The following is a 22,817-nucleotide window of genomic DNA, read 5'->3' on the forward strand; positions in this document are numbered from 1 at the left end:
TAAATTACTGCAATCACTTTACAGGGTCTTGTTGGAGGATGATCAAACAAGGGGAAGCGTGTTGTTGTCGACACGGCGGGATCCCTTGACCGTTCTCCACTTCCCCAGGTCCTCTGCGTGTTCGTTTGATTCGGGCTGAGTTGATGTGCAAAAGTCAGAGGCTGGAAATGGAGAAGTTCTTGCAAGATGTTTTACTGAACGTTCAGGGCACAACACGAATCGATTCTGGCTCCTGTAAGTCTCAGATTTCATCAGGAAGCCCCGAGCAACTACAGTCACACGTACATATAGGCATAGTATGTTAATTATATTAATTAGGGGCGGGCAGTCCTTCCCCTCATGTAAAAATCAGAAACAAAGAAAGGTCAATGCAGTTCGATCTTGGCATTTTGACAAAGTACAGACCATATCTGCTGGTCCACAAATCTTGAGATTAGGGTTCCTCTTCGAAGGCACTTGACAGCCTTCAGGGACTTTTACGAGGTGGAGGAGGCAAGAAAACCCTCGGGGGGCTGTTAATTAACCAAGTGAAAATAGAATCTAAACTTCACACTACATTCTTTGTTTCAAGTACTTCAGCAGATGTTCAGGACAGAGACTAGTGTCAAAGTCGACCTGTCTATGATACAAAGTTTTAAGCTAAACATATAACATATATAGGTGATATCTTCAGTCTTTAATGACTTTATCTATCTTCGCTGTACACCCACGTAGAGGCTCCCCGTCAGTGAATTTGCCTTCGGAGCACGAGGAAAAAAAATAAAATAAAACCATTACATCAAGTCGCTGTTGAATAACGTTCGCAGATTTGCGCCTGCGCAGTAAATTCGACTTGTGCCCCCCCCCCCCACACACACACACACACACACACGCAGTGTTATGAAGCTACGGTTCCCTAAGGTTGCAGCGTGTCTATGGTACCCGTTACATAACCTCGTCGACGGTCACCACCAGACAACAGATTGCTTTAGGCGTCTCGTGTGCACGAAGAGGAGACATTAGCAGTAACTAACCAGCTGTGACGAGATGTTCCCAGCTAGCAGATACTCCTGTCATGGTACGTCTGGCTTGCAGCAAGTTTGCCTTAATTCGTTGCTCATTCGTCGAGAATTGAGTTTAGACCATGATTCGGGCTCCTAAACCGCTCTCTTACACTTTAATAATATCTATTTGGAGTTGTGTCCTTGGGTGTCAAACTCACAGAAATGCTGCGGTCCGTTTAGCATTAGCGTCCATTTTAGCAGCAAGCTAAAATCAAATATAGGGCAAAGTTCATTGGGAATATCGGTCACTGTTCTACGACTTTGCTAACATATACAGCATTCACACACCTTTTTTTTAATATGCATTTGTCGTCAATAAAATAATTTGTTTGTAGTTTTCTGAATAGTGGTTTAATAAAAAGTTGGGTTTTTTTGCAACGTGTCACCTGCTCAGTTATTGAATGCATTGCTTGAGATTGTGGGCTGTTATGTAAAGACAGAAGGAAGTTACATATGTACAAGTCTTAAGTCATGAGCTTTTCTTTTCTAGTAAGTCCCAAGTTACTGCGGCAAAAATCAAACAAGTGAAGCGCAGTCTCCCTCTAAGTTTAAAGCAAGCCCTATATCAAATCATACAATCCTCTTCACTCACAACAAATGTTCTTACATTGACCACATTGCACTCAGTGTCTGTATTTTCTCTACTAACACATTCCCAAACCACTCTTTATAGTTTTGTCTTTTTAATTGAATGCACAACCAACATGAAGGTCTGTTAATATTTAACCCGTGAGAAGTTAACTTAGGTTATCTTTTTTGTGGGTTTATTTAGTGACAGGATGATGTAGATGTATCGGAAACAAACCATGCATGTTGCAATTGTATTTTTCCCAATTTGACCAAAATTATAATCCTTGAATCAAAATGTAAGAATATCAGAGCAACCTCTGTGACACTTCATGAGGTGGCCCCTACAAAACAAAAACATTCTTTAAAAATAAATTCAATGGCTTTTCATGTCTTCAACAATTGGGTTTTGGGGGAGTGGGTTTGGTTTAAGGTGCCATTGCTGTGAATGCTCATTCTCAGGTGGATGCCCGGGCTCCCCACCCTCTGCCTGCCCTTGAAATAAGGGGTGTTCACACGGCAACATTTGCTCCGGTGCTGCGCCGGGGCTACTCCAGTAGAGCGTTCACACGTGCAAAATTACACCGGTGTAGCCCCTGAAAACAGCTTACTCCGGAGCAAATTTAACCCACCTCAGGGTTTAAAAATTTGCTGCGGAGCAAATGCTCATTTGCGGGGCAGCACCGATGTAAAATGGTACGTGTGAACGCTACAGGGTTAAAAATTTGCTCCGGAGCAAATGCCCGTTTGCGAGGGGAGTAGCCTCGCTACGCATGAGAAGAGTTGATTACATACGGGGAGAATGCGATGCTTTCGTGCTCTGTTGTACTTCCGTCAACTGGTTGTCTAATAACGATACAAGACATGATGGTGTTTGACTGGTGCTTTCGTAGATTATAGAATGGCAACTGGCAATAACAGTAGCAAGTGGCACCTTGCCTCTTGGGTTATATCATCTCAACTAGAATGGGGGGGGGGCATACGTTTACGTTTTCGGGGGGCGGTCATTGAACGTCTCTCGAGCAGAAGGTGCAGCACCGGAGCAAATGTGTGCCGTGTAAACACCCCAATAGTATTTGATCGCACAATGGTGTATCAGTGAAGAACTGTTGTGTTAATATTGGTTGTTGTCTTTGGATGAACCACACGACACCTAAAATGGGTGCAGGTCATAAAATGGCTACCCCTGGTACAACTGACAAGCAGCTCTATGTGCTCTTAAATGTTGTCCTCCTCCTGCAGCCTCTAGGTGCATCAGGGCCTTGAAGACGGTGCAAATTGACCACACGTCACCTCAACTGTACACTACGTTAGGCAGACGGAGCTGTTCTTCGCCGTCCACGCCTCGCATCACAACCCACTACACCATACATCCCCGGGACAAAGATCCAAGATGGGACGGTCAGTTACCGTGTTTGGATCCTTTGAGAGTCGTTGTGAATGCAGGTGTTCAGTAAATTGACAAATTTGATCAAGTAGATAAATAAACTGTTTTTCATATTAATTCATGGTTCATATTCCTAGTTTAGCATAGGGCTAACCGGTCAGACCAGAACATTTCTGTACAGTTGACCCCGTTAACTGAGTGCCAGCATCTGCGGATTCGTATATATTTAAAAATAGTTTTTTTCAATATCTTGAATTTTCGATTGGTTTTTTTTTTTACCCCAATTTGCCCCCTGCTTTAAATAGAAAACATATGTCTCATATTTATCAGCATTTTTTGAAGAATTTAAAAAATAAAGATAAATAATTGGACGTCAATTATACAGACACGTTTGTTATTCGCGGATTGGCTCGGTCCTTACCTGCGAATAGTTGGGGGTCCAATGTACCTGCATAATAAATCTGATATGTATTGTAATCCATCTATCCATTCTCTTATCCGCTTATCCTCACATGGGTCGCGCGGCGTGCTGGAGCCTTTCCCAACTGTCTTCGGGCAGTAGGCGGGGTACACCCTGAACTGATTGCCAGCCAATTGCAGGGCACACAAAGACAAACAACCATCTGTGCTCACACTCACACCTAGGAACAATTTCAAATGTTCCATTAACCTGCCACACATGTTTTTTTGGAATGTGGGAGGAAAGCGGAGTACTCAGAGAAAACCAACGCAGGCACAGGGAGAACATGCAAACTCCACACAGGAAGGCAGGAGCTGGAATCGAACCCTGTACCTCTGCACTGTGAGGCCGACGTGTTAACCAGTCGACCACTCGGCTTCCCTGATATGTATTGTAATGCAGATTAATCTATTACAGTGGTACATCTACTTATGAAATTTATTGGTTCTGGAAGAAATTTCTCAAGTAGAAAATGTTGGAAGTAGAGATGCGTTTTCCATGAAAATGCCCTAATCCCTTCCAAGCCACTCCCCAATTCAGACATACAGTAAATATTTTCTAAAACATAAAATGCAACAAAATATGTAAAATAAAATTCATGTTACAATTAGATGATTGCACAATAAATGAGAGTTGTGCATAATGTAAAAAACAAAGAATAATATATATAATAACTTTTAACTGCATCCTCGTCGTTTTTTTCCCTCTTTAGTTCATGTTCTCTCTCAGAAGTGTTTTTTTTTTTTGTCTCGCGTTTTCTCAAGAGCTGATTCAAGGACGTTTGCTTTTGTCGGCTGTTAACCGTCCTTCGAAAATCCATCCATCCATCCATCCATCCATCCATCTTCTAACGCTTATCCGGGGCCGGGTCGCGGGGGCAACAGCTTTAGCAGGGAAGCCCAGACTTCCCTCTCCCTAGCTACTTCTTCCAGCTCTCCCCGGGGATCCCGAGGCGTTCCCAGGCCAGCTGGGTGACATAGTCTCTCCAGCGTGTCCTGGGTCTTCCTCGGGGTCTCCTCCCGGTGGGACAGGCCCGGAACACCTCACCAGGGAGGCGTTCAGGAGGCATCCGAATCAGATGCCCAAGCCACCTAATCTGGCTCCTCTCGATGTGGAGGAGAAGCGGCTCGACTCTGAGCCCCTCTCGGTTGACCGAGCTTCTCACCTTATCTCTAAGGGAGAGCCCGGACACCCTGCGGAGAAAACTCATTTCGGCCGCTTGTATCCGGGATCTCGTTCTTTCGGTCACGACCCATAGCTCGTGACCATAGATGAGGGTTGGAACGTAGATCGACCAGTAAATTGAGAGCTTCGCCCTTTGGCTCAGCTCCTTCTTCACCACGACAGACCGATACAACGTCCGCATCACAGCAGACGCTGCACCGATCCGCCTGTTGATCTCTCGCTCCCTCCTGCCCTCACTTGTGAACAAGACCCCAAGATACTTAAACTCCTCCACTTGGGGCAAGATCTCCCCCCCGACCCGGAGGGGGCACTCCACCCTTTTCCGACTGAGGACCATGGTTTCAGATTTGGAGGTGCTGATTTTCATCCCAACCGCTTCACACTCGGCTGAGAAACGCTCCAGTGAGAGTTGGAGAGCCCTGCTTGAAGGAGCCAACAGTACCACATCATCTGCAAAAAGCAGGGATGGAATACTCAGGCCACCAAAACAGACGCCTTCAATGCTTCGGCTGTGCCTAGAAATTCTGTCCATAAAGGTTATGAACAGAATTGGCGACAAAGGGCAGCCTTGGCGGAGTCCTACCCTCACTGGAAACGATTCCGACATACTGCCGGCAATGCGAACCAAACTCTGACATTGGTGGTATAGTGACCGAACAGCCCGTATCAGGGGGTTCGGTACCCCATACCCACGAAGCACCCCCCACTGAACTCCCTGAGGGACACGGTCAAACGCCTTCTCCAAGTCCACAAAACACATGTAGACTGGTTGGGCGAATTCCCACATACCCTCGAGGACCCGCTAAGGGTGTAGAGCTGGTCCACTGTTCCACGGCTGGGACGAAAACCACACTGCTCCTCCTCAATCTGAGGCTCGACTTCCTGACGGACCCTCCTCTCCAGCACCCCTGAATATACCTTACCAGGGAGGCTGAGGAGTGTGATCCCTCTGTAGTTGGAACACACCCTCCGGTCCCCCTTTTTAAAAAGAGGGACTACCACCCCGGTCTGCCAATCCAGAGGCACTCTGCCCGTTGACCACGCGATGTTGCAGAGGCGTGTCAACCAAGACAGCCCCACAGCATCCAGAGCCTCTAGGAACTCCGGGCGGATCACATCCACCCCTGGGGCCTTGCCACCGAGGAGCTTTTTAACCACATCAGTGACTTCAACCACAGAGATAGGAGAGCCCACCTCAGGGTCCTCAGACTCTGCTTCCTCCAAGGAAGACGTGTTGGTGGAGTTGAAGAGGTCTTTGAAGTACTCTACCCACCGGTTCACAACGTCCCGAGTCGAAGTCAGCAGCGCCCCATCCCCACTGTACACAGTGTTAGTGGTGCACTGCTTCCCCCTCCTGAGACGTCGGATGGTGGACCAGAATTTCCTCGAAGCCGTCCGGAAGTCGGCTTCCATGGCCTCACCGACCTCTTCCCACGCTCGGGTTTTTGCCTCGGTGACCACCGAAGCTGCGTTCCGCTTGGCCAGTCGATACCCGTCAGCTGCCTCTGGGGTCCCACAGGCCATAAAGGCTCGATAGGACTCCTTCTTCAGCTTGACGGCATCCCTTACTGCTGGTGTCCACCAGCGAGTACGGGGGTTGCCGCCACGACAGGCACCAACCACCTTACGGCCACAACTCGGATTGGCCGCCTCAACAATAGAGGCACGGAACATGGTCCACTCGGACTCAATGTCCTCCGCCTCCCCCGGAACATGGGAAAAGCTCTGTCGGAGGTGGGAGTTGAAACTCTTTCTGACAGGGGATTCCGCCAGACGCTCCCAACAAACCCCCACAATACGTTTGTGTCTGCCAGGACGGACCGGCATCTTCCCCCACCATCGGAGCCTACTCACCACCAGGTGGTGATCAGTTGACAGCTCCGCCCCTCTCTTCACCCGAGTGTCCAAAACATGTGGCCGCAAATCCGATGATACAACCACAAAGTCGATCATCGAACTACGGCCTATGGTGTCCTGGTGCCAAGTGCACATATGGACACCCTTATGTTTGAACAAGGTGTTCATTATGGACAATCCGTGACGAGCACAGAAGTCCAATAACAAAACACCACTCGAGTTCTGATCGGGGGTGGGGGGGCGTTCCTCCCAACCACACCCCTCCAGGTCTCACTGTCATTGCCCATGTGAGCATTGAAGTCCCCCAGCAGAACAAGGGAGTCCCCAGCAGGAGTACTCTCCAGCACACCCTCCAAGGACTCCAAAAAGGGTGGGTATGCTGAGCTGCTGTTTGGTGCATATGCACAAACAACAGTCAGGACCCGTCCCCCCACCCGAAGGCGGAGGGAGGCAACCCTCTCGTCTTTCATATGAGGAGACGTTTGTAAGTAGAAGTACCACTGTACTTGTATTTGTTAAGAAATACTTGTGACGGGGAGGACCTTGAAAAAAATAATCGCATATTTAAATCACAGGATTAAAAAATCCCAAATTTCCATTCACTCCAAGGTGGAAAGATCATTTGTGATTTGAGTGTTTTGAGTCACGACTGCGGTCACGGAATGAATTAAACTCGTATTTCAAGTCTTAAGATATCCTTTATTTGTCCCACACTGGGGAAATTTACAAGTCACCACTGTACTTAGCATTGTGGGGTGGAAGTTTATGCCAACTCAACGCGGCTTAAATGTTTTTGGCGGGGAGACAATTTCATTGAAAATTGTAGCTTTCACTTCAGGAGTGATTGTTGAAAAGTTTCCAGGAATTCACCAACAATGAAAAGTTCTTTGGTCTATCCCCTTGTCAGTCTACAGTCCATGTCATTAAAATATTTAACACAAGCCTGCGGCCAGGCTGATGTAATGAGCTGTCAGTCATTCAGCATATGGACTGTGAGGGTTAAAGAACTGCCGGTGACACACGGGTCATCCTCAGGCGTGGAAATGGAAAGGTTCGCGGATGAGGCGGACGTGGTGATCGTGGGCGGCGGTCCCGCCGGTCTGTCGGCCGCCATTCGCCTCAAGCAGCTGGCTAACGAGCAGGAGAAGGAGCTGCGCGTGTGCCTGGTGGAGAAGGCGTCTCAGATGGGGGCGCACACGCTGTCGGGGGCCTGCCTGGAGCCCAGCGCACTGCATGAACTCTTCCCCGACTGGAAGGAACGGGGGGTGAGCATCGGACGCCGACTTCAATCTTTCATGCAACTTTTATTGTGAAGCTGTGTTGCAGGCTTTTCTAGGTTTGATTCAAAACACCTCTGCTGTCTTTGGGATTCTGCTTGAGCAGAACATTTCATTGAAAGCCCTACACCCTGGCCTGAAACCCGACTTTCAAACGTTAAGCTGAGTTTGTCACCCTGGTTGGATATCCTTTGCTTGAAACCCTACTTTCAAACCGCAACCCTTTATTGAAACCGTAGTTTTGACACCATGGTTTAAGACCTTACTTTGAAAACCCAACCCCAACTTGAAACCCTAACTGTAGTTTGAAGCACTGGCTAGAAACCTTACTATGGACCCTTTCCTGTCCCTGGCTTGAAACCCTACTTTGGAACCCTAACTCTTATATGACACCCTGTTTTGAAACCCCACCCTGGTTTGAAGTCCGACTTCTAACCAGGGCCCTGGTTAGAAAGGCCAATTTGAATTCCTAACCCTTGTTTGACACACTTGCTTGAAACCCTAATCCGGTTTGAAACACAACTTTAAAACCCTAATTTGATTCCACGAGCTTGGATAGAAACCATACTTTGCTACTCGAACCCTTGATTAGAACACTGGCTTGAAACCACACTTTGACCACCGCTTGACACCCTTGCTTGTAACCCTAATTTGAAACTCTAACCCAAGTTTGACAGAATGGCGACAGGGAATACATGGACTAAGTAGGTAATCCTATTGTGTGCAATTTACAGCACTTGCAAACAATAATGCCAGGCTAATAATTAACTCTCACTCTAGTTTGCCACCCTAAAAAAAAAAAGCCCTCACCCGGGCTTGGAAAACCTACTTTGAAACCCTACCCCTTGTTTGAAACATGAATTTGCTTGAACCCCTACTTTTAAACGCCTACTTTTTCAACCCTAATTCCATAACATACCAAGACCGCTGAGTGTGCCTCAAGTGTGGTGGAAAAAAAGTCATCATAAAAATCATAATTTATTATTTTTCTCTAATATTTAATACTGGATGTCTTCCCAATGCGTGGTAAAATATGCTCTCCGCCTTTGTATGGCGGTGGCCTTCCTTGAGTTGAACCCGGCAAAAGAATGAGCTCTGACTCCATCGAGTGTTTCAATAGTCGTCTATTGACCTGGAGCCGAGCCTGTTCCTGCATATGATCATCATTTTAAGATAAATGTCAGCGTGTCCCCTGTCTGTCTCTTGCCTCAGGCTCCTCTCAACACACCAGTCACTGAGGATATCTTCAGCATTTTGACAGAGAAGCACAGGATCCCCGTTCCCATGTTGCCAGGTACGGTTCCTGAGAAAATGTCGTGAATGAATTGTGCAGATTTTTTTAATTTTTATTTTTTGGTTGGTTGGTTATTAAAGTCAAAGTGTAATTGGATTGGTGTGTATGTGAGACAGGTCTGCCAATGAGGAACCACGGCAACTACATAATTCGTTTGGGCAACTTTGTCCGCTGGCTGGCCGAGCAGGCCGAGGAACTTGGAGTGGAGTTATATCCTGGTTACGCCGCCTCCGAGGTCACAATGATACCACTTTTATCATTTTAAACTAGTCATACTGAGTAGCCCTAACTCAGACTTGAGACCCTACTTTGAAACTGTCTGGCATCCTACTTCGAAGCTATAACCCTCTTATGAAACTATGAAAACCGCATTTGAAATCCTCATTTAAAACATGATTGATCATTTGAAACGCTAATCCTAGTTTTCAAACCTTAACCATAAGTACTCCTTTGAAACCGTAACACTGCAACCCTATCCATTGTGTGAAACCAACATTCAGGCTTGAAGCCATTGTTGTTTGTAACCCTTTTTTGAAACTCAGCCTTGAAATCTCACATTGAACCTTAATCCCGTTTTGATACCTGAATTTAAAAACCCTTGTTCACTCTCAAAGTCCGTATTTGAAACATAATCTCAAAACCCAAACCCGGCCTTGAAACCCCAAATTACAAACCCTAACCACATTTTGAAGCTCAAACTTAAAACCTGAGTCCTGCCTTGAAATCCTCATTCAGTTTTGAAGGCCTTATTTGAAACCCCAACCCAGGCTTTAAACCCTGAACTTCGCTCAAAAAGTCCTTTCAAACCCCAACCCTTCTTTAAAAATAATACACACTGTCTTTCATTCAACAATTATGGTTTATGAGTACTGGTGTTTACCATGTAGTTCTGTCTGAATGTTTTTCATACAGATTTTTTTTTTTAAACTTTGTCTCTTGTGCCGTAAAGGTTTTGTTCCACGAAGACGGAAGCGTCAAAGGAATCGCCACCAATGACGTCGGCATCGCCAAAGATGGCTCACCAAAGGTGCCGTCGAAGCACACGCCAAATTCTATTAGCCATGTGTGTGGACTTGTGGTCAGTAGCATGTGTGTTCAGGACGTCTTTGAGCGGGGGATGGAGCTCCACGCCAAGGTGACGTTGTTCGGAGAGGGATGTCACGGCCATCTCGCCAAGCAGCTCTACAAACGCTTCAACCTGCGTGAGAACTGCGAGCCTCAGACATACGCCATCGGCCTCAAGGAGGTAACCGACACATGAGAAACTGAAATTTCACAAACTTGTGACAACGAAGATCATTATTGATCTCATTCAACATTTTAGTTAGATGATTTTTTTTTTCATTGATTTGAAACATTTTTATTGCACAGTATGACAAATTTAGAACAATATAAACACTGCACTATGCATGTACCTCACAGCAGCTTCGTCATTACGTCTCTCTGGAAATCTTGCCACAAAAGCGATGGGAGGGATTTTCTCTTGTCAAAATAGCTTCATCTTCAGAAGTCATGGCTACCCATCAGTTGCACGTTTAGCTCTATGTTCGATCATTGTTTCGATTACTTTCTGTTGACTGCGTCTTCTTGTAGTTATTGGCGGATTCTGTTTAAACCGAAGTTGGAAGGACAAGCTGGACTCTATTGGCTGCAGTCGCGCACATTTCCGCCGCGTCTGAGGGAGTAAATGTGATCACAGGTCGCAGCTGGTCACATAATATCACAGTTCTCCAACATATAATCACTCAGCGCTACTTATTTTCCCCTTCAGAAAGTAATCGATGGGGCTGAGGGTTGGCTGACGTTCCACCAAAATATATCCAAAATAAATTTCATGTGTCTGTCTCTCTGCAGCCCGGTACCAAATAGAACAGTGGTTCTTAACCTTGTTTGAGGTACCGAACCCAACCAGTTCAATTGCAGATCCACCGAACCCTTAGTGAAAAATAAAAATATGATTCGAGAAGTGTTCCTTCAGTTTCGCCGGTGCGAGACGAGAGTAGCTCAACTTCAAATCATGCAGATAGGACGCGGAGTCACATCACGTTCCGTGATGCATGTGAATCCATGTTGTACATATTCGTCCGACCGCTTTCTGTTTTTTGCTCGACATAGCATGTGTTAAAACTAATAAAATAAATCACACCACGTACTATCACGACAGTCACACACTGACTACTGAGCGAACTAAATTTCCCGCAGCACTGATTGGACAAGCAATGTGATGTGATCATCTGCAGCCAGTGATGGCCATGCGGGCGTGTCATAACTAATTGATATGTTGAGTCGGGTGTGTCTTGACCTCCATGGCAGAGGCTCTGTCGAACCCCTGAGACTGATTCACTGAACCCCTGGGGTTCGATCGAACCCAGGTTAAGAACCACTGAAAGAGACCATGGTTTGGGACCATTTCACACCTCTGTGGTGGATTTATTTTCTTGGCAGAGGGGAAGGCCTCACCAACACAACGTCAGATGTGTTTGGAAAGTATTTGGATATAAATGGAAACTGTGACACAACTTGGAAGTACATACAGTGTACTTCACATTGGACAGTGGCTATCTATTGATGTACAGATTCTAAATATCTATGAGTGATGCAATACAGCACTGATTGGGTGTTATGCAATATCAATTTACTGTCGTAAAACTCCACACTGCTGATAAAAAGGCATGTCTGCTGTATGATTTGTTGCAATGTCGTCTGCCTTACATGCGTGTTGCCTTCTCGGCAATAAAGTCATCCTCTGCGTGATGACGGCTATTTTTGTGTATGTGTTGATTTTAGGTGTGGACCATTGAAGAGAAGAAGTGGCGTCCTGGCCGAGTGGAGCATTCAGTGGGATGGCCTCTCAACAGGAATACCTACGGAGGTTCCTTTCTGTATCACCTCAACGAAGGAGAGCCCATGGTGGCTCTGGGCTTTGTGGTGAGTTGCAGTTTATGTGAACCAGTGTTTTGCGACCTTTGCCGACCCAAGGCACATATTTGACATGAGAAAAATCTTGCAATGACACCACCGCACAATGCAGTGCTGTGTAAAAGTATTTGCCCCCTTTCTTCATTTCTATTTTCTTTGCATATTGACCACACAAAGGTTTCAGTTCATCAAACCAATTTTAATATCACACAGTGACAACCCCAGGAAATATAAAATGTAGTTTCTAAATGAGAGTTTCATCGACCAAGGGTGGGAATATTTTTTTTTTTCTCAGTGTGAATGGTAATGATGGTTGTGTACAGGTGGGCCTGGACTACTCGAACCCTTACTTGAACCCTTTCCGGGAGTTCCAGCGGTGGAAGCATCACCCCTTCGTCGCCCCCACACTGGAGGGTGGCCACAGGATCGCGTACGGAGCCCGCGCCCTGAACGAGGGCGGCTTCCAGGTAAGCCTTGAGCTATGAAAGAAACTCATTGTCCGATAAGGCTGGGCATGCTCTTTTTCATGGTCAAATGTCACAATGACCATCCAATGTTGACGCCAAGCTCCACCCAACGACATTGGGGCATTAGCACAAAACAAAACTTGTCAATTAAGCATCATCCATCCAAGCTGCTTTCAGTCATGGCTCATTTGAGCAAATTGCCCAGGTAAAAGCTGCTGAGAAAACAAGCCCTTCAGTTTGCCCAAAATGGCCACTTCCCCTCAAATGGTGGACTTCCTGTTCAATTGCAGCCATTAATCATTGATACTTTTGTGCGTTATCATTTACAACACAAGTTCGTGTCAGTTGTGAAAACTTGCCTTGGGGGTTACTTTTTTTCCCCCCACTTTTCAGGGGGTGCTGCTGACTCAGTTTTTGAGTGCTGTTTGTTGGTGTCCTAAAAGACATGCCATGCCATGCTGCACCCACAAGCAACGATGGAAACTAAAATGTCTCAATTTGATCAGACTAAATATCTAGGCTTGTCTTTGAAGTACTCCTGGAAATTAATAAAATGACAATAAAAAATCATTATCATGACACCTTTTTGGGCATGATTTTTTTTTGTTGGTCTACACATGATAGACATAACTACCAAATTCCATGCTGCCTAAAGCCCCTATTCCACTGAGCGGCGACCATTTGCGAAAGTAGTGAATGTTGCATTTTCGTCAGGGTTTTTTCAAGGTCGCAAACATTCACCAGACATTCGCCAACAGTTTTCGTGATTTTTCTTATACAGTGAAACTCCTCGACAACGAAATCATGTTTGCGGCAAATTTTTCACAACAGGGGTTTTTTCACTGTAGCAAATTTGATCTCAGATGTAAGCACACACACAAACATATGTGTACACGCACACACAAACGTATGTGTACTGTATTTTTATTCCAATAGTGCATACGTATGAGCACACACTTATTTGGCACTTCATATTGTCTGTAGAAAGAAAAAAAGGGAAAGAAATTGCGAAATTTACGATCAGCATTCACTTTCACTTACATCAATTTCTTGGATAACATCTTTTATTTTGCTTGCTCCGTCTTTCATTTTGATCACTTTTACCCTCTCTTCCAGCATCAGAGCTCTTCTTGTCTTAGCTGCTTGACATCCAAAGGTCCGTTTTGTATCCATTTTAGCAATGCAACGTTCATGCTGCGTCTGAATCTAACAATAACAAATACTTCCTGGACCCGGTGGCTTTTCTTTCCACCATCTCACTGTCTCTAACTCGACCTCCCCTCGATCGCCACCCAATAATAATAATACATTTTATTTGTGGGCACCTTTCTAGAAACTCAAGGACACCTTACAACAAGCAGTTAAAATCACGAATACAATGTTAAAAACAACATCAAATAAAATAAGAAAAAAATGCAACAAAAAATAAATAAATAAAAATAATGGCTTTATGGTCCGAGTGAATAGGCTTGTCTAAACAGATGTGTTTTGAGGCTGGATTTGAAATGTGTTAATGAGTCTGTATTACGAAGGTCAGCGGGGAGTGTGTTCCAGAGCTGGGGAGCAGAGCGACTGAAGGCTCTGTTTCTCATGGTGACGAGGCGAGCAGGGGGAACAGAGAGGAGGAAGAACGAAGAGAGCGGACAGGTGTAGGAATATGGATGAGGTCAGATAGGTATGGAGGGGCTAGGTTATGGATGGATTTGAATGCGGTGTAAAATGGGGAGCCAGTGGAGATGTTGGAGGACAGGTGTAATATGGTTTATGTATGGTGTGAGTGTGATAATGCGGGCGGCTGAATTTTGGACCAGCTGAAGCTTATGGAGGGTTTTTTGAGGGAGACCGAGCAGGAGGGAATTACAGTAATCGAGTCGCGAGGTGACGAGGGTATGAACAAGTATAGCAGTGGACTGAGGAGTGAGAGAAGAGCGGAGCCGGTGGATGTCTCTAAGATGATAATATGCAGAACGAGTGATGTGGTTGATATGTGAGGTGAAGGAGAGGGTGCTATCAAGGATGACACCCAGACTCTTGACCTGAGGGGAGGGGAGGGGGAGATGGAAGAGCTGTCAAAGGGAATGGAGACATTGTTTATTTTGTTTGGGGTGGATGTGGTGCCAATGAGGAGGAGTTCAGTTTTATTGCTATTCAGTTTGAGGAAGTTTGAGGTGAACCAAGATTTTAATTCCTGCAGGCAGTTGGTTAGGGAGGATGGTGGAAGTATGGTATTAGGTTTGGTAGAGATGTAGAGCTGGGTGTCATCCGCGTAGCAGTGAAAGTGAATGTGATGTTTCCTGAAGATATTACCAAGGGGGAGAAGATAGATTAGAAACAGCAAGGGGCCAAGGACAGAACCCTGAGGAACACCTGAAGTGAGGGGAAAGGGGTGAGATCTAAAACATTTGAGCTGGATAAACTGGGTGCGGTCAGAAAGATAGGAGCGGAACCAGGAGAGGGGGATGCTGGTGATGCCAATGGAGGAGAGTCTGTCGAGGAGGATGGAGTGAGAGATGGTGTCAAAGGCTGCACTGAGGTCAAGCAGGAGGAGGATGGCGAGTGAACCGGCGTCAACAGAGAGAAGAAGGTCATTGCATATTTTGAGGGCAGTTTCGATACTATGGAGGGGACGGAAGCCAGATTGAAGTTGATCGTAGAGGTTATTGGAGGAAAGATGGGTGTGAAGTTGAGCAGCTACTGTTTTTTCTAGAAGTCTGGAGATGAACGGGAGGTTTGATATGGGACGAAAGTTGTTCAAGTCGGAGGGATCAGAGCCAGGTTTCTTCAGTATGGGAGTGACAGCACCAGTTTTGAGATGGGAGGGTACAATGCCAGTAGAGAGGGAAGTTTGAATAATGTTAGTGATGAGAGGGGAGAGGGCCGGGATAGAAGCTTTGACTAGAACAGTAGGGAGAGGGTCAAGTTGACAAGTAGAGGATTTGGACTTCTGGATTAAGATGGAGATTTGGTGGACAGATGGGGAGGTGACTGCAGAGAACAGGTGGGTAGGAACCGGGGAGAATGGAGAAGGAGGGTTGGGAGCAGATGAAGGGGTGAGTTGCTGGTGGATAAGTTGGATTTTGGATGTAAAAAATGAGGCCAGAGTATTACAAAAATCAGTGGAATAGAGATGTGAGGGAAGAGTGTCAGCAGGTTTAGTGAGTTATTTTCACCCATGCAGGTTTCGTTCTAGAGGAGTTTCACTGTACCAAGAACATTTTGAACATGTTACAAATTCCCTTGCAACAAGAAAAGTAATGGTCAAAAGGACCTTGGGAAATGACAAAAATGAAATTAAAATGGCCACTTCAACCCTCCTGAAAATGTGTCTCTCTTCTTCTCAGTCTGTCCCTAAACTGACGTTCCCGGGTGGCCTTCTAATTGGCTGCAGCCCCGGCTTCATGAACGTGCCAAAGATCAAAGGTACACACACAGCCATGAAGAGCGGTATGCTGGCAGCGGAGGCTATTTTCCCACGAGTGGTCGCGGCGGCTGAGGGTGGCGGAGCGGAGACGGCGGGTATGAAATACGCTACAATAGCGGTGCACAGACCATTGAAGAATGTACATTGGACAGACAGGCCTTTGAATATTGTTTCACAGAGAATTTAAAGCTCGTTTTAAGACACAGTAGTTCCATTAGAACTACTAGAATGCATTGTGATGTAAATATGGGGTGTTAGAGGTGCATGGACCACGAGATGTAAATGTTATCTTTGAAATGCATGGACTGTTGAAAGGGTTGAAATTTGGTCCAATAGGTCTGCACATTCCCGAGTACGCTGAGGCCCTGAAGGCGTCCTGGGTGTGGAAGGAGCTCCGCGCCGTTCGGAACATCCGACCGTCCTTCCACAACTACTTTGGTCTGTACGGCGGCATGATCTACACGGGGATCTTCTACTGGATCCTAAGGGGCAAAGAGCCATGGACGCTCAAACATTGCGGTGAGTCGCTGTTTGCAGAAATATCGTCCGACCTCGTCTCATCTGGTTTTGGTATGCGTCAGGTCGCGATGCCGATCGGCTGAAGCCGGCCAAGGACTGCACACCCATCGAGTACCCCAAACCCGACGGAAAGATCAGCTTTGACCTGCTGTCTTCCGTGGCGCTCAGTGGCACCAACCATGAAGGAGACCAGCCCGCACACCTTACCCTCATAGATGACAGTGTGCCCGTCAACAAGAACCTCGCCATCTATGACGGGCCCGAACAGCGCTTCTGCCCGGCGGGTGAATATGCTGTGTACAAACTCTTGTGGAAATGTGGTCTAAATATGGTACATTAGGAATGCATGGACCATTAAATATGCCGCAAATGTGGTACCACCGGGCAGCAGACCAGTACTGTAGTCTCAATTCACAGAGGTGTGCAGACCATTAAATGTGTTGTGAATGCGCTACATTAAATGTTGTCTCGCTATGCATTCAAGGTCCACAAACCATGAAATACTAATGTGGTACATTTGAATGCAGACCATGAAATGCGATGTGAATGTGGGACATCAAGCGGTGGACCTTTAAAGGTGACCTCGTTATACTAAAGTAGAGGTGCACTCTGGACAGACCATTAAACCATGAAATACTAATGTGGTACATTTGAATGCAGACCATGAAATGCGATGTGAATGTGGGACATCAAGCGGTGGACCTTTAAAGGTGACCTCGTTATACTAAAGTAGAGGTGCACTCTGCACAGACCATTAAATGTGATCTAGAAAGCTACATATGACAACAAATGCGATGTTAAGTAATGGTACATTAGGTGCATAGACCATAAAATGTGGAAATGCGGTACATTAGTGGTGAATGCCATTAAATGTTATACATACATCAAATTGGAGGTGCAGGGACCATTATTAACTCTGTAAATACGGTACATTAAAGCATCTTATTCTATGCAATGTAAATACACGAGAAGTGCGCAGAACATGAAATGTGATGTAAATACAGTATATTGGAGCTGCACAGATCATTAAACATGTAAATGTGGTACATACAAGGGGCAGGGATGTTTAAATGATAGCTGCATGTACCATGAAATGTGGTCCAAATAGGATAACAATTAAATTAGATTGAATGTCGTAATTACATTGTCTTAATCCAAAACTTCACATCCCCCCATCTTTTCTTAGGCGTGTACGAGTATGTTCCCGTGGAAACGGGCGACGGCATGCGGCTGCAGATCAACGCTCAGAACTGCGTACACTGCAAGACGTGCGACATCAAGGACCCTAGCCAGAACATTAACTGGGTGGTCCCGGAAGGGGGAGGCGGACCGGCCTACAATGGAATGTAAATAAAGCACCCTGGCCACCATTTGAGGAACATTCGGTAAACTTGAATGACTGAATGAGTATTCGGGGCCTCTTGCCAGTAAGTATGTGCCTACCGTTGCTGTTATACAGTCAAAAGTGTGAATATGGTTTATCCATATATTTTTTTAAAGTGTTCAGACTTTTGACTGGTAGTGGTATATGTACTGTAATAACTAGCAACACAAATCATGTTTTAAGAGCCTGGATTTTATTAATTTATCATGTGACACTACCGCTACAGAACAAAGTGTGGTTTGAACATGTCATTTGCATAAAGTGGCCTTCACGTATATTAAATGTAGACTTCCAGCAAGCGTTTTTGATAAGTTAACATTTATTCCAGGTACATGTTGTACTGTACATATTGTCACATCAGTGAATAAACTACTTGACTGTTCTGCACTGGCTGAGGGTCTTGCGATGTATTCCAAGCACACTACAAAACAGCGACGGCATTCAGTGTTGAAAAACAATTTCTGGATGAGGTTTGTGACCTGACGAGGCGGGTCGACCACTCAGGCAAACATTTTGGCATAGATTTTCCTCTCTCTCTCCTTCTCCTGCTGGACTTGGAGCAGCACACGCTTCATCTCATTGCTGATGGCTGCCGGAAAATGGAAACAAAACGTTTGGTTCTTGATGGTTGTAGTCACGCTCTGCAGTCTGCGCGTTGCTGTTGCCGGGCATTAAATTTTAATTACCTACAGTACAGGTGTGCAGACCATGAAATGACTAGCGCTGCCGGAATTGTTACACTAGAGGCGCATATACCATCAAATGTCTATACACGTACGGTATGTTAGATGCATAGACCATTCAATGCTGTGTAAATGTGTTAAACTCGAGGGGGCCAGGTCATTGAATAGGGTCAAATAGAAGCAGACGTAATTATTATTACTACCACCACTGGTGCGTTCAGTATGGTGTGTGGATTTTGCAGTTTGTCAACAAGAATGGGATACGCTCACCTTTGTCCTCTGGAGCTATTCCCCGAGCGGTCTTCAAATCAGACTGCAAAGAAAATTGAGGACTTAACATAGCACGTGGCATTTGTTCCCCCTACTTTTGATGCTTTAAGTATACAATATGTTACCACGGCTTGGCTATACTCCTTGAGGGCCAGCCAGGCCTGAGCCCTCCGGAAAAGAGCCTTGGTGTTGCCTTTGTCCAGCTCCAGAGCCTAACAATACAAAACACCACAGAAGGGAGCACAATCATTGTGTAATAGCGGCATCTCGTGTGCAAGTCTGCCCACACCGGACCTCGTTGCAGCTGTCCACGGCCTCCTGCCACATCTGCAGTTTTAGCTTGCAGGCTGCCGTGTTGAGGTAGCAGCTGAGCACGGCGGGCAGCAGCTTCTTTTGCGCTGGAGACTCCTCGCCCTCATCCTCCAAAACCTCCCCGCACATTTCCAAATACCTGCGGAAACAGGCATGTCCTTGATGCTACGTTGTCTTCTATCATGAGAATATAACAGGTGGTTAATAGTGAGACTTGAACCTGAGAGCTTTGCTGTATTTATTGACAGCAGCATTCCAGTCTTGACTCTTAAAAAGGTTGTTTCCAATCTTCTTGATGTCCTCGGCCACCGCCACAACTTTGTCCACCTGGGGGGGTTGAAACCCATTTTCATCCATTCTGTGCTAGGATACTTATCACATTAAAGAAGTCTCTTTGTAATGAGAAATCTATTTGTGCACTTTTCATAGAAATGTGATGTTAAAAAAAGTCATGTTAATGTCAATGTTAAATAACATTTACACATCTTAGCAGTCAATTCGTGCCATTAAAACTTAATCAAAAATATACACGCTTAAAATATTTAATATTAAGTCGGCAATCTGCACCCTTCTTTGATGTGTAATAGTTGGCACAAAAGTGATTGAAAAAACATTACAGAATTTAAACGACGCTTATATTGTGTATACATTTGCAATATAAGTACATTAAAATTTGAATTTGTCTTTTTAAGTTATACGATGCTCATTTAAAATCTAATTTCCACAACATCTAACGTAATTTACTACAGTTTTTCATTTTTTAATGCACGAATCCTCATTCAAAATGTATTTTTTACAATATTGAAGTTATGTTAACAAATAATTCAGTATTTCAGTTTTCTGCTCAAATCCTCTTAAAAATGTTTTTTTGCATATTAGAGAATGTACGTCATTTAAAACATTAACAAATATGTAGGGGGAAATATTTTAAATGAGCAATCTGACAGCAATTGAAAACAAGGGTTCCTGTGTTTTTGTCAAAAATGCGTTAAAGGCACCAGTTGTGGTATTTTCCCTCGAAGGTTAAAAATAAAGTTAAACAACAACAACCACAAAAAGTGTACATCTTTGAAGTCAACATCCGAGTCTTCAGGGAAGTCATGGTGGGCATCGCCGGTGCTGTCACAGGGGGCAGCGCCCCAGCTGTCATCGTCCTTGTGCTCGCCGCAGTCGGCAATCACGCAAGGCTGAAAAGGAGAAACGTCACAGGCTGCGTGACAGACGGTTTGCGTCAGTTGCTGTGGCGCGGCGCTATTCTTCATTTACCTTGACGGGAGCGTCGTCATTGGTGTCGATGGCCTCCAGCATTTTGACCACCCCCATTCCCTTGAGCACCTGCCCAAAGACCACGTGTTTGCCGTCCAGGTGTGGCGTGGGCACCGTGGTGATGAAAAACTGCGAGCCGTTGGTGTTGGGCCCCGCATTGGCCATGCTCAATAGGCCCACTTGGTCGTGCTGACAAGATGCACAGAACGCTGCATTATAACGGGGGTTTTATTCTATCTACTGAATTCTTACCCCATTTGGCACATATTTATGGATCTTAGGTGTAGCCAAGACCATTCATAACTTCTAACAACCCAGGCTCCACCTGGACACATAAAGCTTACATACACCATTATAATTTTGATTATATTAAAATAAATTGACTATTGTATACATTTTGCATTCTTTTTGGAAATTGAAAAAAAAACTTGAATTTTTTTTGAAGTTGTGTATATTTTTAAAATGTCGTTTTTAAAGATATTGCTTGTGCAGTTCTAAAATATGAACCAAACCAATTTTTTTTTTAAATACACAAATACTTTAAATAGTTTACCAATATATGATTAGTAATATTTGTGCACTGTGGCCAGAACGATAAACATTTATAAAAATGAGAATTATTTTTATTGAACAATATTGACTTATTATTCAACAGACAAAAGTGCTCCAAAAATACAAAAGCAAAGATGTTTATTTGCTTGCTGTGTGCACTGCGCTAAATCAAATGACACTATAATATGAAATGAAAGCACAATTTTAAAAAATGATTGGATAACATTTTATTTAAAACTGATTACTTTAAATAATATGGGGGAAAAAAGACAAACTTTGTGGACTATTTCAGAAGTAAGTCACATCATTAGTATTATAATCAAGAAAAACGTCAACAAATGCTGTTAATATACATTTTGTTGTTGGAAAACTGTGCCATGTGCTTTTCCTTTACCTTGTAGTGAAAGTTTTCATCCTCAAACTTCTCCCCGTAAATGCTCTCGCCACCGGTGCCATTCTGGTTGGAGAAGTCTCCACCCTGGATCATGAACTTCTTAATAACTGTCGAGGAAAGTCAACGCATGGTCCAACTTTTTAAAAATGCAGTCATTAATGACATCGCGCTGAATACGATCATGCCATACTTCTGTGGAAAGGGCATCCTTTGAAATGCAGAGGTTTCCCTGTGGATTTCCCCAGGCCTTTCTCCCCCGTGCAGAGTGCATGGAAGTTCTCTGCCGTCTTGGGTGTGATGTCAACGAACAGCTCCAGAACAATTCGGCCGGCTAAGGAAAAGAAGAAATAAATGACAAATCAGAGAATCAAGTACAAGAGCTGCATTGCCCCATTAATTCAGATTCAGAAAACTATTTATCCCGGTGGGGCAATTAAGAGTTCACAGCCAATGACAACTATACTGTATATCTAACAACATTTTTATTAATGCAACTGTTGTTAGCACTGGTCAACACTGCGCGAGCAATCGGCTAGTGTCAAATCATAACTGAGCTTCATTATTAATTTGTTGTGAAAGGCCATAAAATGAAATGCAACTCTTGTAGTGGGAGGGCCAATCCGATCGTGTAATGCTGTAGCCGTTAATTGTTCATTTGTGAAAACAATACATGCAGGTACACACATTAACGTTAACAGCACCATTTATTGTATACACAATAGTTTATAAATAGCAACAGTTATAATCGTGTATTGCTTGCCAAAGTTATCAAACGCACATGGCGTGTGCATGAAATACTCGAAATTGAATATTTAGTTTTATAAACCTGTATTCAAACATTCAAAATACATTAAATTAATATAATACAACTACAGTACTATTGTATATTGGTTGCCACATTAACACTTATTTTAACACTCAAGCTTATTTGATGAGTACGGGCGATGCTAAGCTAACGAGACTACCAGCAACTGCAACATTTACTTCAATTTCCAATTACATTTTAAAAGCATCTTTACCTCTAGTGCCGCCAATGTCAACGTCGAAGAAAACGCGAGGGTTTTCGGGGTTGGACGGCTTGCTAGTGGGCACCGGGTGAGACATTTTGCGACACTTTATTGAACTGTTCGCCTACGCTAAGTTAGCTACACAGCAGCCGGCCGGTGTGTCTGTCTGGAAGGAGCAAAGTGCTGGTTGACACCGGAAGAGGCTATGGATTCGGTAAAGTACGTCAAAATAAGAGTTACGGTATTGCCTTGTTTCAAAATAAAAGCCAGTACCATCCTTTTTCCGAACTGCTATTCCTCACTTGGTTCGCGGGCATTGTCAAGCCCATTCCGGACATTCTTTAGAGTGTCTTTTGAAGGCATCAAGACAATCATGTTGATGTAGTTCAGAGGTGGCCAGCCCGCGGCTCTTTGGCCGGTTTAATGCGGCTCCCGGGCTTTCACACAACAAGTGTCGAAAACACTATGGCAGTGGCGCTCCCATTCAAACAAACGTGCTAAATACACAGAACGTACTACGTCAGCCTATCATCAATCCCGTTACTTGATTGAC

General features: G+C 44.7%; 2 protein-coding genes across 2 annotated transcripts; one reads left to right on the forward strand and one right to left on the reverse strand.

The window, feature by feature from the left end:
• Nucleotides 1-846: 846 nt before the first annotated feature.
• Nucleotides 847-18,170, forward strand: etfdh (electron transfer flavoprotein dehydrogenase). The gene is made up of 13 exons (XM_086106116.1): nt 847-1,057; nt 2,853-3,011; nt 7,535-7,764; nt 8,989-9,070; nt 9,187-9,305; nt 10,020-10,097; nt 10,170-10,316; nt 11,858-11,998; nt 12,313-12,456; nt 15,798-15,972; nt 16,214-16,396; nt 16,459-16,680; nt 17,583-18,170. The coding sequence occupies exons 1-13, from the start codon at nt 1,027-1,029 to the stop codon at nt 17,744-17,746; spliced, it is 1,875 nt and encodes a 624-aa protein (XP_085962242.1). The 5' UTR covers nt 847-1,026; the 3' UTR covers nt 17,747-18,170.
• ppid (peptidylprolyl isomerase D) lies at nt 17,952-22,457 on the reverse strand. The gene is made up of 10 exons (XM_086106117.1): nt 22,277-22,457; nt 21,448-21,588; nt 21,258-21,364; nt 20,312-20,500; nt 20,110-20,232; nt 19,266-19,372; nt 19,028-19,184; nt 18,859-18,945; nt 18,734-18,776; nt 17,952-18,369 (listed from the first exon to the last, which is right to left on the reverse strand). The coding sequence occupies exons 1-10, from the start codon at nt 22,359-22,361 to the stop codon at nt 18,281-18,283; spliced, it is 1,128 nt and encodes a 375-aa protein (XP_085962243.1). The 5' UTR covers nt 22,362-22,457; the 3' UTR covers nt 17,952-18,280.
• Between the last annotated feature and the right edge of the window lie 360 nt (nt 22,458-22,817).

Source organism: Hippocampus guttulatus, chromosome 2 (genome assembly GCF_054856545.1).
Source record: "Hippocampus guttulatus isolate MCC_2025c chromosome 2, RoL_Hgut_1.0, whole genome shotgun sequence".
NCBI classification, from domain to species: Eukaryota; Metazoa; Chordata; class Actinopteri; order Syngnathiformes; family Syngnathidae; genus Hippocampus; species Hippocampus guttulatus.

Excerpts from the sequence above, each read along its gene's own strand:
- ppid (XM_086106117.1), bottom strand. The coding sequence starts at position 22,361 with ATGTCTCACCCGGTGCCCACTAGCAAGCCGTCCAACCCCGAAAACCCT. Across the intron at positions 21,365-21,447 it reads AGGATGCCCTTTCCACAGAA|TTATTAAGAAGTTCATGATC; the intron begins GTATGGCATGAT and ends TTTCCTCGACAG. Across the intron at positions 20,233-20,311 it reads ATGACGACGCTCCCGTCAAG|CCTTGCGTGATTGCCGACTG; the intron begins GTAAATGAAGAA and ends TCTCCTTTTCAG.
- etfdh (XM_086106116.1), top strand. The coding sequence starts at position 1,027 with ATGTTCCCAGCTAGCAGATACTCCTGTCATG. Across the intron at positions 16,397-16,458 it reads ATGGACGCTCAAACATTGCG|GTCGCGATGCCGATCGGCTG; the intron begins GTGAGTCGCTGT and ends GGTATGCGTCAG. Across the intron at positions 16,681-17,582 it reads ACAGCGCTTCTGCCCGGCGG|GCGTGTACGAGTATGTTCCC; the intron begins GTGAATATGCTG and ends ATCTTTTCTTAG.